Here is a 14,191-nt window from a genome sequence, read left to right as displayed (position 1 = left end):
AAGGTAAGTTTTAAGCAATGTTCTCCAGAGCACTTAGAAGGGGAGACTCGCAAAGTGTGTTTATACACGTAGACAGTACTAAAGAAGAGGTGCAGAGCTTCCAAGAGGTGAACTGCTGCAAGACAGTTCAGTTTGATGTTACCTTCTCATAGTTGGCGAAACCTCCCATGACTGCAGGATCCACAATGCCGTTCAGTAGCATAGAGAGAGGGTTAATGGGTAGATTTGGATCATTTAAATGCTGTTGAACCATATTATTGATCTTATCATTTGTGAGCTGCATGGTTTCTATTGCATTTTCCAGTGGACTAATTTCAACCTAAAATAAAAACAAAAGGATGCTTTAATTAAGGAGCAGAGTTTTTAACCTGCCACGGAACCGGTTGTCCATCAAATCACTGCATTAGAAACACTCCCAGAAAGTTATTTCAACAGATAATTAACATTAAGGGTGGCTTCAGACACTGTCAGAATCATGAAGGTTGGAAAAGGCCACTAAGATCATTCAGTCCAACTACCGACCCATCACCTCTATTGCCTACTAACCACATCCCCACTTAAATGTTCGGTGTCTATACAGTACATAAAATACTATCTCTGGAGATACTGAGATAACTGATAAAATAATATCTGTAGAAAAAGTTAAATGCATTTTGTTGCTGTAGTACAGATTACATCTCAAAGCACAACACAGCAAAACATTTAGAAAGGCTCTGACAAGAATCATGTGAGGTTTTGGGAGGATTATGGAGAACATCACAGATTATGGATCAGTGAGTTTTAGCAGCACGAAGAATCCAGCTTAATGTAACAGTAAGAAAGAAATGATGACTTAATGTGGATTTTCTGATGGAAAATGTAATCCTAAGAAGCTCAAAAATCAAGAAGGTATTTTTGCAGTGATTATTTTGGTACGTATCCAAGGAAATGGAGATTAACATGCTGAAGAGATGGCTTCTGCGCTATCTATGGGGTTTTTTCTTCACGGCTTTCCATTTTCTTCTCCCTAACTTAGATAATGGGAGTAAGAAATTTTCTTTTTCATTTAAGTCTACACGTTGTTAAGATGGATCCTCAGATGTCTTAATGGGGGTGAATTAGCTCTTATACCGAACAAAACTTGCTTTATTTTAATTGATGCATCTCCAACTATTATTTAAGAGATCGCTGCATCTTTCCGAATGACAGGTGAAAGAAAACATATTAAAATATTTAAAATGTTGCTAAAATAGGCAGATTTTGTGAATAAGCTTAAAATGACTAATTAGCAGAGACCAACAATGCAGAATGTCCTCACTGGAAGCCTTAAGTCATAGCCTACTTACATTAAAAAAATATATGTGGTAGGAATAGAAAAGGAAGGTTAATTGAGGCCTACAAGGAAAATGCAAGTGTATATTTGATTACAGCCTCATTTACATAAATGCTACATAAACAAAGCAGCACTTCTACCTGGCTATCAGTTGCTAACCCGGTTTTGAGAAGCACTTATAATCAAATCTCTTTCGTTGTTACTCTTACAGCTGCCACGTGATTACATCAAGGGTGTCTCAATTAGCATTTTTAGAGGTCTGCATGGTGGATAGTTCTGGAAGGCAGGCAGCAAACTGGGTTCCTCTGCCACAGCCACAACCCAGAGCTGAGACAGCAGCAGCTGACCACCTCTCAGAGCTGAGTCTGCCATCAGCAGCATTTGGACAGGGACAATAGAGAACCATTATGAACATTGTATGCTAAATTTAGGATTCTATCATTTTTATTAATGGGCTTACAAGGAGGAAATAATTTGTTGATGAACCATTGCTTTCAAAGCTCTTCAATATCTACAGAAATCAGCACTCATTGAGCTGACTGACATCTTTTTTAACTTATCTGTATCAGTAATCATGGCTTTCTTTCCAAGCCTTCCTTCTCTCCATGCTCCCCTCTACTTTTCCAATGCAGAGCTGCAGCTCCCAGCCTATTTCTATGGTGCTTCTGGGCACTGGACCCTCTTGAGAGCTGCTCATTAAAATATACACATACTTGTGAACTATGAGTTTTGTAGTAAAGGTAGTTTGCTATCTCTGTACATTACACCATCTATTTATGGCAAAGAAAAATGATATACTCATACACTGCAACACTTTAAAAGTTAAACATAAAAACACAGAGATTAATGCTTGTGCTTTTTAACTACGCATAATTCAAAGTACAGCTATAACTCAGTGGCTGCCTCAGCAGTTTTTTTCCCTATGACTATCTGTGTCCAGCTAAACCAAATCAGACGCGGAAGAATGAATGCATACAATGAATTCCTTGTTGGCAGCCAGCAGACTGCGATGGTTCAGTTATGAGTTCTCAGAAGTAATTAAAAAACAAAAACCGACCCACAAATAGACAAAGGGAAATTCTGCACGTTTCCATTGTTGGCGTAACACAACAAACTGCTTTTAATAAACGACTCGGTTCCCCCTTAGCACTGATATGATCTCACCTCTTCCTTTAAAGATACTCTGGTTTGATCGATAAAATGCGAGATGTGCAAAAGCTGCTCTAATTCACTGCACTTAGTAAAACATCGATAATACTCGTATCCATAATCCAAATGTAGCATTACAGGCATGTACATTCAGTGGCCGTGCTTCCAGCATCTCAGCTGACAGGAATCTTGAAGGAAGTCAATACCAATTCTATAGCAGCTATGGCAGAGTTAGGTCAAAAGTCACCCCTTGCTGTCTTCCCATGTATTATTAAGGCCTATTCTGGTATCATTTTCCAACTACGTGACTAATGTGATCCTTGCTTACAAAAAGTACGTAGAAAGCTCTCACATGGGGTTTATGTACACGACAGTGACAAGCACAGTGCTCAAGGTGCACATACACTAAATGCACACACACTATCAGCCTGTGCTCCTGCCTCATAAGGAAAAGAGACTTCCATCAGATTTACCAGCCTCTATAAGCAACACTCTTTGCAAGGACAAAGATAAACACTGTCCTCCCTATCAGGATTATACTGAAAATACAAAATATATAAAAAATTCAGCACGTTTTATTCAGATGCCCATGACTGTCAAACATCACATTCATATTCTGTTACTATAGATACCATAGTAATTTTCTGCCTTACTTCTGATCATCTAAACACAACTGTCCAACATAACCTCAATGGAGCAATGAAAAAGGTTTTAATTAATCATATGCAAATTGTTCTTTTCCTTTAAAAATAAGCCTCACGAGAGAGAATCTAAAACTGTGGTAACAATGCTTTTATTGCTACTTAAAAATTACAGTTGCATGAGAATAATTTAATCTTTAAGGCACTTAATGGATACATCTTATCTAAACAGTCTAAATGGTAGAACAGAGGAACGCCTATTTCTGAGCTGCTTGGTGAGGTTGTTAGGGTGTATTTTAGCCAACTATGGAAATGAAACAAAAACAATATTTAATTGCAAATGCTAAGAACAGAAGTAACGCAGACACACACAAGGCACTCAATTGGTGGCCTATTTTGAATCTATCACAATAAGAATGCCAAAATTCTCCTTTCCAAAATTCAGATTGGTTTCATTTACATGTAGCAGGGTTCTCCTGCAACACCTCCATTCCCTCTTTGTTTGAGGCATGTAGCTTAAGCCACAGGCTGCAATGGCTCACCTGCTGAAAGCTGGAAATGCTTTATAGAAGTACTTCAAGTACTTTATCAGACCTTACCCTAAAGGTCCGGAAGGTTTAGCATGCGCTACCCTTGTATCAGGAGTGGAAATCATTACTTTAGTCACCCCTAGTCAATAATCAGCATCCTCTGCAAGCAGGTTCCCCTTGTCTTAGGATGTCAGATACAGTCACATTGATTGCTCGTTCACACAAGCACTGTCACACAGAAACATAAATGCTCCCCGGCTGTATAAAAGCCCCACTCTCCCATGTAATCTCAATAAAGCCAAACTGATCTCACCATGAAAACTGATTTGACTTCAAACCACCTCAGAATCCCTGGTAATTTGTATGCTGTCACATAGATGGTTCTCTCAATCCACATATTCTGCAAATAAAATGCACACATTGCGTTATCAGACTGATAGCCGTTATCTTAAGAAAGACTTAGAGCATCATTACCAGGCAAAAGACCTGCAGTATGACAGACATTACGAAGCCAGAGGGAAACTTCAGATGAACTGCACACATCACTTTGATGCGAGGAAAGTGGAGCAGAGGGACAGCATCCCCAGAGAGGCTGGGCCCTCCCTGTCATTGGGGCTTTCAAGATCCCCAGGGGGAAACCCTTGGGCACCTGAGCCTGACCTGGGAGCTGATCAAAATACCTCGATGTGATTTGTAGCAACTGGAATAACTGGTAGCTCCTCTCACTTAAAAATCTGAACTGTTTACTCTATCTTCTGTTAACAGAAAAGCTTTCAAAGTGAGTTAGATATACCTGATTTTTTATATATATACTCAAATCATACTGTAAATAGTGGAACTGAGGTCTGGCATTGCAGTTTCATAAAAAGAAGGTTTCTTAATCAGCTAAATCCACATAGATTACCAAATAATTGATTTTTGATAGAAAAGACAGTGAAAGAGGCCAGGGACATTGAAGGAGTGTCTCAATGAATGCTCAGTCTGTGAGAAACCAAGTACTCAATGCAACTTAGAGAAAGCCAAGTTCTTCCCTTAAAATAATAAGTTAATGTGTCACTTCTTAAATACTGCTATTACTACTTGACTACTAACTACACCTACTGGTACTGTGAATAAATTGGTGTCCATAAAAAAGGGCAATCAAATTGATGTAGCCTGTTCTAAGCATTGTGATGAATACAAGCTGTGCTCAAAGGGAGTTTTATTGACCATTAGCTGAAACATATGGTTTTGTAAAAAACTGCATTGCTGCAAAAAGATTGTTTTCAGTAGATGCCCCGGTAGGATTTTCATAGCATAGTTTTGGCAAGAGATAGCTATTTTTTCAGCTGCATCATGGAGCTCCAACCCCCCTGCTGCAGGCAGGGCCACCAACCTCCATAACTAATACTAGACCAGGCTGCCCAGGGCCCCATCCAACCTGGCCTTGAACACCTCCAGGGATGGATGAGGCATCCACAGCCTCTCTGGGCAGCTGTTCCAGCACCTCACCATTCTCATCGTAAAGAATTTCCCCCTGATATCCAATCTAAATCTTCCTTCCTTCAACTTAAAACCATTTCCCCTTGTTCTGCTGTTATCTCCCCTTGTAAAGAGTTGGTTCCCCTCCTGTTTATAGGCTCCCTTCAGGTACTGAAAGGCTGCAACAAGGTCACCCCGCAGCCTTCTTTGCTCTGGGCTGAACAAGCCCAGCTCCCTCAACCTGTCTTTGTAACAAACTAAATACAGCTTTGTCTGTTTTTTCTACTGCTATAAAACAAGATGTTTCTTTAAGAATTGAACTCCTATGAAACTTAATCAAATGTGAACTCTGACTATACATTTAAGTAAACAAACCATAACAAATACTTCAGATTATCAAAACGCAGGGGAATAAACAAACAAAATGCTCAAATTAGGTTTTTCTTTTACCGCAAATTCATTGTCTGGGTTTTTCTCTCCCTTTCGAACGGGCCGTGAGTACTCAAACCGCTGGACTTCATTCACTCGATAGAAACTGGAAAAGGGGAAGAGCACAATGAAAATCAGTTGGTATCTGTTTAGGATTTGCTACTTGACTCTACTAGTATATGCTCAAAATACAACCAGAAGAATCACAGAATTGCTCAGGTTGGAAAAGACCTTCAAGACCATCGGGTCCAACCAACAACCTGACCATCCTACCCTACCTCTAACAGCCCTCTGCTAAATCAGGTCCCTGAGCACCACATCCAAACAGTTTTTAAACACATCCAGGGATGGCGACTCAACCACCTCCCTGGGCAGCCCATTCCAGTGCTTAAAAACTGGTCTTAGTGCTACAAAGAAGGCCGATTAACTTGACAAAACCATCAGAACTCACCTCACAATTTGTTCCGACACTGGCTTGTGGAATTTGGGTGGCAAATCAAGCTTTGGTTTCACAGTAAAGCACTGGATATCTGAAAGGATGGGTTAAGAATTGAAAAGACAGTCTCCAAGCTGCAGCACAGGTAGTTCAACAGGACCACAGTGAAAGAGCAAGATTAACATCATGCACCAATGAAAGCGAATTGCAGCAACCTGCTGCCCACAAACACCCCTCTGCAGGAGCTGCCCTGCAACCCAAGGATACACTGGCCAGAGGAGCTTTTGATCTCATCACCCGGTGGAGATGTTGTCTTCATTTTCTCTGCATTGGGAAACTGAGTTAACAGCCTCGCTTCAAAGTCTTCTCGCCGCTCGTACTCTTTTCCCCGGTAAATGAACACTTTGTTCTGCAAACAAATAGAGAGGTGAAGACCCCATACCAGAAGTGAACTAGGGTTTCAGAAGCTTTGCCTTCAATGATGGTCAGAGAGACACTTTAACACTGTGGTATAATCAATACATTACAAATATTTCACATCTATTCAAGAAAGCACAGGTGTTTCTCCATAACTGTCTTGGTGTTGAGATTCCCCCAAGCACAGGCTTATCTTTATGTTTGGGTAGAGTGAATTCAATGGGACCCAAAGACATTATGCATATGTTACACTACACGTACTTCCAGCACCACAACCATTCTCACTTTTTTCCCATCACATCTCTTTAGCATCAGCCTTTTGATCCTATACCCACATCAGCTTACACAGCATCATGCATTTGCATCTGCTGCTGACATATGGTTGTGTCAGTTTGCAGCACTGCACTCCATACGCTGCTGGGCATCGCTGACCCTACCGCTTCCCTGGGCCCTGACTCCCTTTGGTAAGGGCTGTCTAACAGTGTTACCAGCCAAGCTCAGCTCCCACTTTTTTGTCTGACAGCCTGCACACAATCAATGCTGCACAATATGACCTTAGCCTGGGCAGCTTAGCTGAGAATTTGTTGCACTTCACAGCATCTATGAGTGGTAAAGTACACCTGCATTACAGCAACCCTGGCTATATGAAAAGCCATGGGTGTTTTCAGCTTCATGAGATGATTCAAGAACTTCATCATTGGAGTGAGTTAACCTGGAGCCAACACAGACAGGATCTCCTCTCTTGGACAGGAAGCCTGCTGCTAGCCCTGGCCAAAGACAACATCTCTCTGAGTCTATCCTGAAGCATAAGAAATCTTCAGTTTCATGAACTGAATTTAATCTCCTGGAACTCTTCCACAGGTGTTTAGAGAGAGTCTCTTTCCAGGCCCCAATTCCTCATGTTTAAAGAAAGATATGAGCAGAACAATAGACAGACAGTGTGTTATTTCCGTATCACAGACTGAAAAATGCCAGAGTCCAGAGACTCATTGCAGAGATGAAACTCAGAGGTGTTAACAAACACTTAAGGAACACTTACGAAGTATAAAGTATTGGGTATTTTGGCAGAAAAAGCTACTCTACTAAAATCCTACTATTCCTGGAAATAGGAAATGAAAAGCAGATGATTGTTTTATATACCTAGGAAACAACCACCAAGGTTAGGCAGACAGTAAATAACACACTGACAGCAGTGCACTTTGGGCACAGCACGGTGAAATTTCCAATGGAAGAAATCAGGCTACTGCCTGTGGATGAAGATGTGCACTTACCCTTATGAAAGTTGGAAATCCCTGGCCATAATATCCAACAGCAAAATAATCTGGTTTTGGTCTTATCACTTTCACAATGTTTTCATAGAACTGAGCTTGTTTTCTCTGGAAAATAAACAGGAGAGACTTTAATGTTATAAACTTGAAGTAGATTACCTGTACATGTCTTATTTGTAGCTCTAACTTGAAGACGAATCTCACTTGCCCTTTTCTTCACTGTTTTAAACAGACATAGAGTAATATTTTGAGATACAAAACTCTGTATCCAGTGTTTTCAAGCTCATCTGGGTGAGCCTCATTATCCCACTCTGATAATGAAATTTTGATGAAGGCCATGAATCTGCACAGCAACTTGAATTCATGGCTGCAACACAGCCCATGTTGAAAGGCTGGAATGGAGAAACGCACACTGTAAAGCTGCCTTTCGATGATGCTGACTTCTGGCTTTTCTGCTGTTACATTTCATTACATTTTCCTACTAGTTCTCTTTCATATTTACAACTGTTTATTTGCACCAGAAAGCACGTGGTTGAGGACTGCAGGAAATGTAACTTTTGGAATAAATACACGCATGTCAGACACCATCTGTTTTCTAAGTGGAATCCTTCTTTATCTCAAATGATGAAATAGTAACAAATGTGCTGCTTTGGACGATCTGTTCGTTAGCTTATTTTTAGTCTATTCCTTTTCATAAGAGAACAAATTCTGACTTTTGCAGAGGTTTATTACTGATCCCATTTGACAGATAACAGTAAGTGGCAAGAAGACTACAAAGACCCAGATCTGCCATACACTTCTCAGTTCAGCTGTAGCAGAACTATTTTGCCATTTGTGAATTGTCTTAGAGCCTAATATCTCCTATTGCTTGAACAAAAGAGCCAATAGGTATAACAGAAACAAACAAAAACTTGTTTATTTTCATTCTGGAACATCCCCCCACCACCTAAGGCCGGCTCACTGTTATTCAGTAGCACCAGTAAGAAAAGCCTACGGGATATGCAAGACCTGAATCATATTAGAGCTTGAGTTTTCATCCTTCCCCAACCAGGGATGGATGCCTAATGTACGACTTTGTTAATTTCTCCCTACAGTTTCTCCTGTCTGACAAACAGACAGCAGATAAAGTTGCACTGAGCAGTTCTGGATTTTCCCTATTACAAGGGGGGGAAATGTCATTTCCATACGCAGATGAAACTCACTTTCCACCGCTGCCTCTCTTGTAATTACATCCCTTTATGTAATTATTGATGTATTTACTCTGAGAGAGAAGTGGTAAAAAACACCTAGCAGTATTTTTGACCATCAGCTACACCATACAAAGTGCAAATTCAAACTGCAAAAAGTGGATGAAGGATGATAAAGTGTGGCTGCCTTCGTGACAAAAGCTGATCACATTCCCATGTGCAAGCAGAAAGGAAGGAGATAGAAAATTAAAAACAAGGGACTCAGAGCAGTTATCTACTGATGAATGATCATACCTGACACAAGAGAGTCATTTCCAGCTCAGGAGCAATCTTTACCAGATTCCTTTTATATTGAAATGCAGAATATTCTCTATTGGATACAGCCTCACTGTCAGCATGCTGAGGAAAACTCTCCTTACCTCTCAAAGCACCTTAGAAATGCTTTCTGTTTTAATTCTCTACAACTTGGGAGTAAAAAGCAACATGGAGCCATGCTCCAGATCTGTTAGGCAGATGACTACACTCAGCTTGGCACTAAAAATAGTTTAAAGGCCACAGAAAAAGGACCATGCAAAAAGGATAAAAATTCAGGCTTGGAGAGCTGGAGGACAGAATGATGGACTGCACAAAAGAGAAGAACTGATGAAGGACTGAAGAAACTGCAGAGCTGAGAAGAGCAGCATTTGGGCTTTATCCTTTTCTCCCCACCAAATGCTCCTGGGGAGATGGCTCCCAGCCAGTCTCAAACCAAGCACTGTTGTCAGCTGAAGAACAGGGCACAAATGGTGCCGTATAAATGACCAGCTAAGGTGGAATGGGATGAAGCCGAAACAACTGGATAAAAAATGGTGTGCAAAGGAAAAACGTATCAAAAATCTGATAGTCAAAAATCTTCCAAACATAAGTTTATACCGGCTCCTGTGAGCGTGGCTGAGAAGTTGGGAGGGAAAGTGACAGCTGCCATTTATCTTGTTGGGGAAGAGCAAGAGAAAAATGGTGCAGGCATAATGAATGGGTAGTGTCGGGGCAAAAATAACTGACTCTAGACATGAATGCCTGGGGATTATTCATACCTAAAAAAAGGAACGTGAATGTGGAAAGACACTTGAATGAGAAAAGCGATTTTGCCTTGTTCCCATTTATATTTAAATTCCGAATTTCCTTTTATGTTCCAAATACATCAGCTTAACACGATGGCAACATTTTTCTTTCGGCTAATTAGTAGCCATTAGTAGCCAGTTATTTAACATTTATCCCCAAAAAAGCCAAAAGCAGGCATCTATTTTGGTATTTGACTCTCACATGAAAGATCTTCAATATCATTTTAAAACCTTAAGAACTGTATTCTGAAGAGGCCATTGGATGTCCATGTTACTTAGTAAACTTACCAGCAGTTCGCTGAGTTGTTCGTAATCAAACATTTCATTTTCATACTGTTCTGCGAGTTCCTTACCCAAGGCAATGGCCTCCTCCCACATCTGTTGGAACAAAGAAAAACACCCACAAAACAACAAAACTCAATTACACACCTTGGTTAAACAACGACATTGGAATAAAATAAATCTTTATAAAACACCACAAAACGCATTGCGTCCCATGCTTGGAAACACTGAGCATCAGATGCGCCAAATAGCTGGGACAGCATTACCCATATGTCTCTGATGCAAATTAAGTACAATGATCGTATTACTTCAGAAATGAAATGATTGTTGCCAGCCCAACCAGATACGCAGCAATGTATAAACATGGCTTGGCCACAGAGCCACCCAGAACCCAGGTCTACTGATAAACACTGTTAATTGATTCTAGTTCATCATCACCTCTCTCCTCCTCCAATATCTATAATCTTCATTAAACAGGTCGGGCATCTTGCAGATAATGCTTTGGACAAATACTCATTACACTTCCATTGGTTCTTTCCCTTCTCTTGTTCTCCAACCATAAAATTCAGCAGCTGTCTCAACTGACCCAAAGTAATTTAACAATACCCTTCAGCTCTTCAGAAGCCAACAGTCTTAACGAGTAGAGCACCAAACATGCTTTTAAGCGTGTATTTTTCATTTTTTCCTACTTTAAATGTAAAGAACCACTCAAACCCTGAAAGATGTTTAAATTAGCACACCAGGAGACCTAGGATCAAACCTGATGATTTGTCTCTGCTGCAGAAATTTGGCTGGCCATGCTGACCTCACTTTATTAAGAAAATGAGAGCTGGAACAAGTTATATATCAATTTGCCTCGTATTACCCTTCATCTTAATTCACATCTCCTGTCCATGTCCCCTAATTCTCCTCTCTGTAGCAGGCCATGTGAAATACAGAGATGGCTGCAGCTCCACACAGCAGCAGGATGGAAGAGGACTGAGCAAAAGGACAGGACATATAGTTCCCCTTGCTCCAAAAAGACATTGGCCCTACAGGCAAGAAGAGGTTCAGTCAGAGCATCCAGCCTCCCAGTGATCCATCAGTTTTCATTTCTTTTCCTAGGAAGTGGCAATTAGGAGACCAGGCAGGATGAATATTCAGCAAGTCTTCAACCTGTCACAGAAAAGCCAATTCCCAAAAGGAAGGCTCCTGCCCTGCAAATTGAAAAGCTGCCCAAGCAGGTTAAGGGAGGGAAGGGTTGGAAAGGAGCAACCTGAAGAGTTGCTGTTGATGTCAGAGGAGGAGAACATCATGAGGATGCTGTAGCTGCTAGCAGGAAAAATAATTATGGAAGATGACAGGCTCTTAAAGTAAGGGTGAAATATGGGCCAGAAACTTCACAAGCAGTCGCTGGTATATCTGAGCAAAGGAAAAGGAGCTCTTGAATACTAGAGAAAAAAAATCCCTTGCTCCTAGGAGGAAACAGGATCCTTGGGCAAACAGGGACCGAGTGGTGATTGACTTCTGGCAATTCACACAATATTTAATCTCTTCTCTGATTTTTCTCGTTTCTACAACAAGTTCCACTGTATTATTTATCTAAGAGAGAGGGCTGGAATGAGCATGAGTTACTAATGCTTGTCAAGTGCCTCGAAGATCAAAACCACATTGGAACACTAATTACAATCACCATAATGAGGGACCCATGTCTGCAAGAAATCAGAAGGCAGTTTCTACACCCTGCAACACAGCTTTTGCAAATGGAAGGCTCGCAATGTTTAATCTAATCTAGAATGATGATACAGAGCATACTTTTATCTCTAGACAAAAATTAATGTGGGCTAAATAGCAGAGGCGTATTTGCAGACATGAAGCATGCTCTCACATACTAGGTCTTAATTTTGGCTCAGAGGAGCAACACACTACCAGTGCACAGAAACTAAACTAACATTTGGCTGTTCAATAAGTCAGCAAGTGAAACCTTTCAAAACCATTTAACCTCTCTCCATTTTGACTGCTGTCGGCTTCTTGACTTCAGTCATCCAGAACTACTTCTGCACATTTTTATTTCACAGAAAATGGTGTTAAAGTTGCTCTCCTTGCCTCGGCTCTCTGCATGCCTCATATTTAACCAGTTGCTCACCAAAACTGAAGCACTTCTACTGTATTTTCCATCTTGAAAATAAGCATATAGATGACCTCAGGCAAACAGATGAAGGAGATTTGAAACAAATGGCAATCTAAATTGTGTTAGATTTGCATCAATGCTGTAAACAAACTCATTCAGTTCTTCCTTTGAATCCTGAATAAGTTCCACACATCCAAAACCCACCTGGCAAATGGATACTAACATGGCATGCCATTCAGTGCAAATTAATTGCACTGGGCCCATTTTTTTCCCCCTTCCCTTCCCTTCCTCTCCCATCCCTTCCCTCCCCTATCAGTCAGACCACAACTTCTCCAGAGCAGGGGCTGTGCTTCTATGGCACTTACCATGAGGCAGCTCCTCCAGCCCAACCAAACCCTTCTGAGTTAGGGAATACGAACATAAGGAATGAATTGTAGAAATGCTACTAGTTAGAGAGCCTGAAGAATGAATTCTCAAATTAAATACCATATAGATTTAGTCTATATCTTATAGATTTAGTCTGTATCTAGTATCTTTAATATACAAGCTGTAACCACACGATACTAGCGTTCTTCCATTTTAATAACCATTTCCTAACGTAAAAATGAAGATGAATAGGAAAAAACAGGTATTATGAACAACTGTTTCTCACTTAAATTACTGGAATTACTCCAAACATTCTCTGTAAGTTAGTTCACTAGTTACAACACTCATATTTTGTCTAGTTATTTTTAACGTAACACTTCCAAGTGCCGCAAAGAAGCAAAGCCATTCTCTATTCCACAGCAGATGCACGATAAAACTGCCCAACTATGAGAAAAGACTGCTTCAGTTTGTGCCAATACCTGGCACCTCTCCAGCCAAGGAATCCGCCTGCATCAACAGGACTCACTTTTTGTTGCTCCTGTCTCTTAAAAACCTCACTCTGCTCCAGCATCTCTATTCCGAAATCCAATTGTCCGGCTCAAACCTCCAAAGGAATGGCGAGGAGTTGTGTTATAAGACTCAATTTGTTAAATGTCAACTGCCCCGAACTCCAGAGGTCCACGAGTCAATTAACCACTTGGCTTTTCTCTCCACTGTTTGTGCAGCTGGACTACAACATCTGCAACGCCGCTGAAAATAAAACTGAAATCTGGTAATTTTTAATACGTTGTAGCAGCAGTATATTGTATAACTGTATATTTAAAATACCATGTGAAATAGACTGAAAATGTCCTGTTTGGTACGGAGCAGATTTATTCAGGTGAGCATTGCATGGCTGTGACAAAGGATTCTGATAAATGAAATCTATACTCTTGAAGGTCAATAACTCCCCATCTGCTGCCTGACAGATTTCCTGCATTGGAAGTTTTCCCAGGTTTGCCCAGGACATGGCAGGTCTTCTGGAGGAATGAGCCGTACTGGGAGCTACTACACAGGATTTGTACGATATACAACTCATTAACACAAGAAACAATTTATCTGCAGAGTGTACCAGAGAGAGAGGTTTGCGATAGTGGGAGGAAAATGGTTTTTATACTAAAGGAATAAGAAAAATGCATACGGACTAAACTAAGATGTAGACATGAGCTGCAAATTTTTATGCGAAGGACTCTGAGAATTCGGGAGGACCTTAGGGAAAAAGGAGCAATTTAATTTACTTCTGAAGTCCAGATTGCTTGTTGCGCCCGAAGAACTGCAGCATTCAATTTAGTTATTGAGGTTCTTCAATAGCAGCAAAGGAGAATCTTAGGATATTTCTTAGCTCATGCTGAGTTAATGGTCAGTAGAAATAAAACAGCCTAGGAGAAGCATATTATCATGCAACACTGAGAGGTATGAGGGACATTCCCAGCACTGTTTATATTTCAGACAGCATTAATTAAC

The 14,191-nt window shown here is 40.6% G+C and overlaps 1 protein-coding gene across 2 annotated transcripts in view; it reads right to left on the bottom strand.

The window, feature by feature from the left end:
* The window catches only part of DOCK1 (dedicator of cytokinesis 1), a 226,220-nt gene that overhangs the window by 28,599 nt on the left and 183,430 nt on the right, over positions 1-14,191 (bottom strand). For both annotated transcript variants that reach the window (XM_015867551.2, XM_015867552.2), the window contains exons 39-45: positions 10,219-10,308; positions 7,647-7,751; positions 6,226-6,367; positions 5,974-6,052; positions 5,544-5,628; positions 3,946-4,032; positions 143-319 (exon numbers count right to left, since the gene is read on the bottom strand). In XM_015867551.2, the coding sequence (XP_015723037.1) occupies positions 143-319; positions 3,946-4,032; positions 5,544-5,628; positions 5,974-6,052; positions 6,226-6,367; positions 7,647-7,751; positions 10,219-10,308 (765 nt within the window). The remainder of the gene's footprint in view (positions 1-142; positions 320-3,945; positions 4,033-5,543; positions 5,629-5,973; positions 6,053-6,225; positions 6,368-7,646; positions 7,752-10,218; positions 10,309-14,191) is intronic.

Source organism: Coturnix japonica, chromosome 6, assembly GCF_001577835.2.
Source record: "Coturnix japonica isolate 7356 chromosome 6, Coturnix japonica 2.1, whole genome shotgun sequence".
In the NCBI taxonomy this organism is placed as follows: Eukaryota; Metazoa; Chordata; class Aves; order Galliformes; family Phasianidae; genus Coturnix; species Coturnix japonica.
Note: the sequence above shows the minus strand (reverse complement) of the source record. Positions and strands in the feature narration are given on the sequence as shown.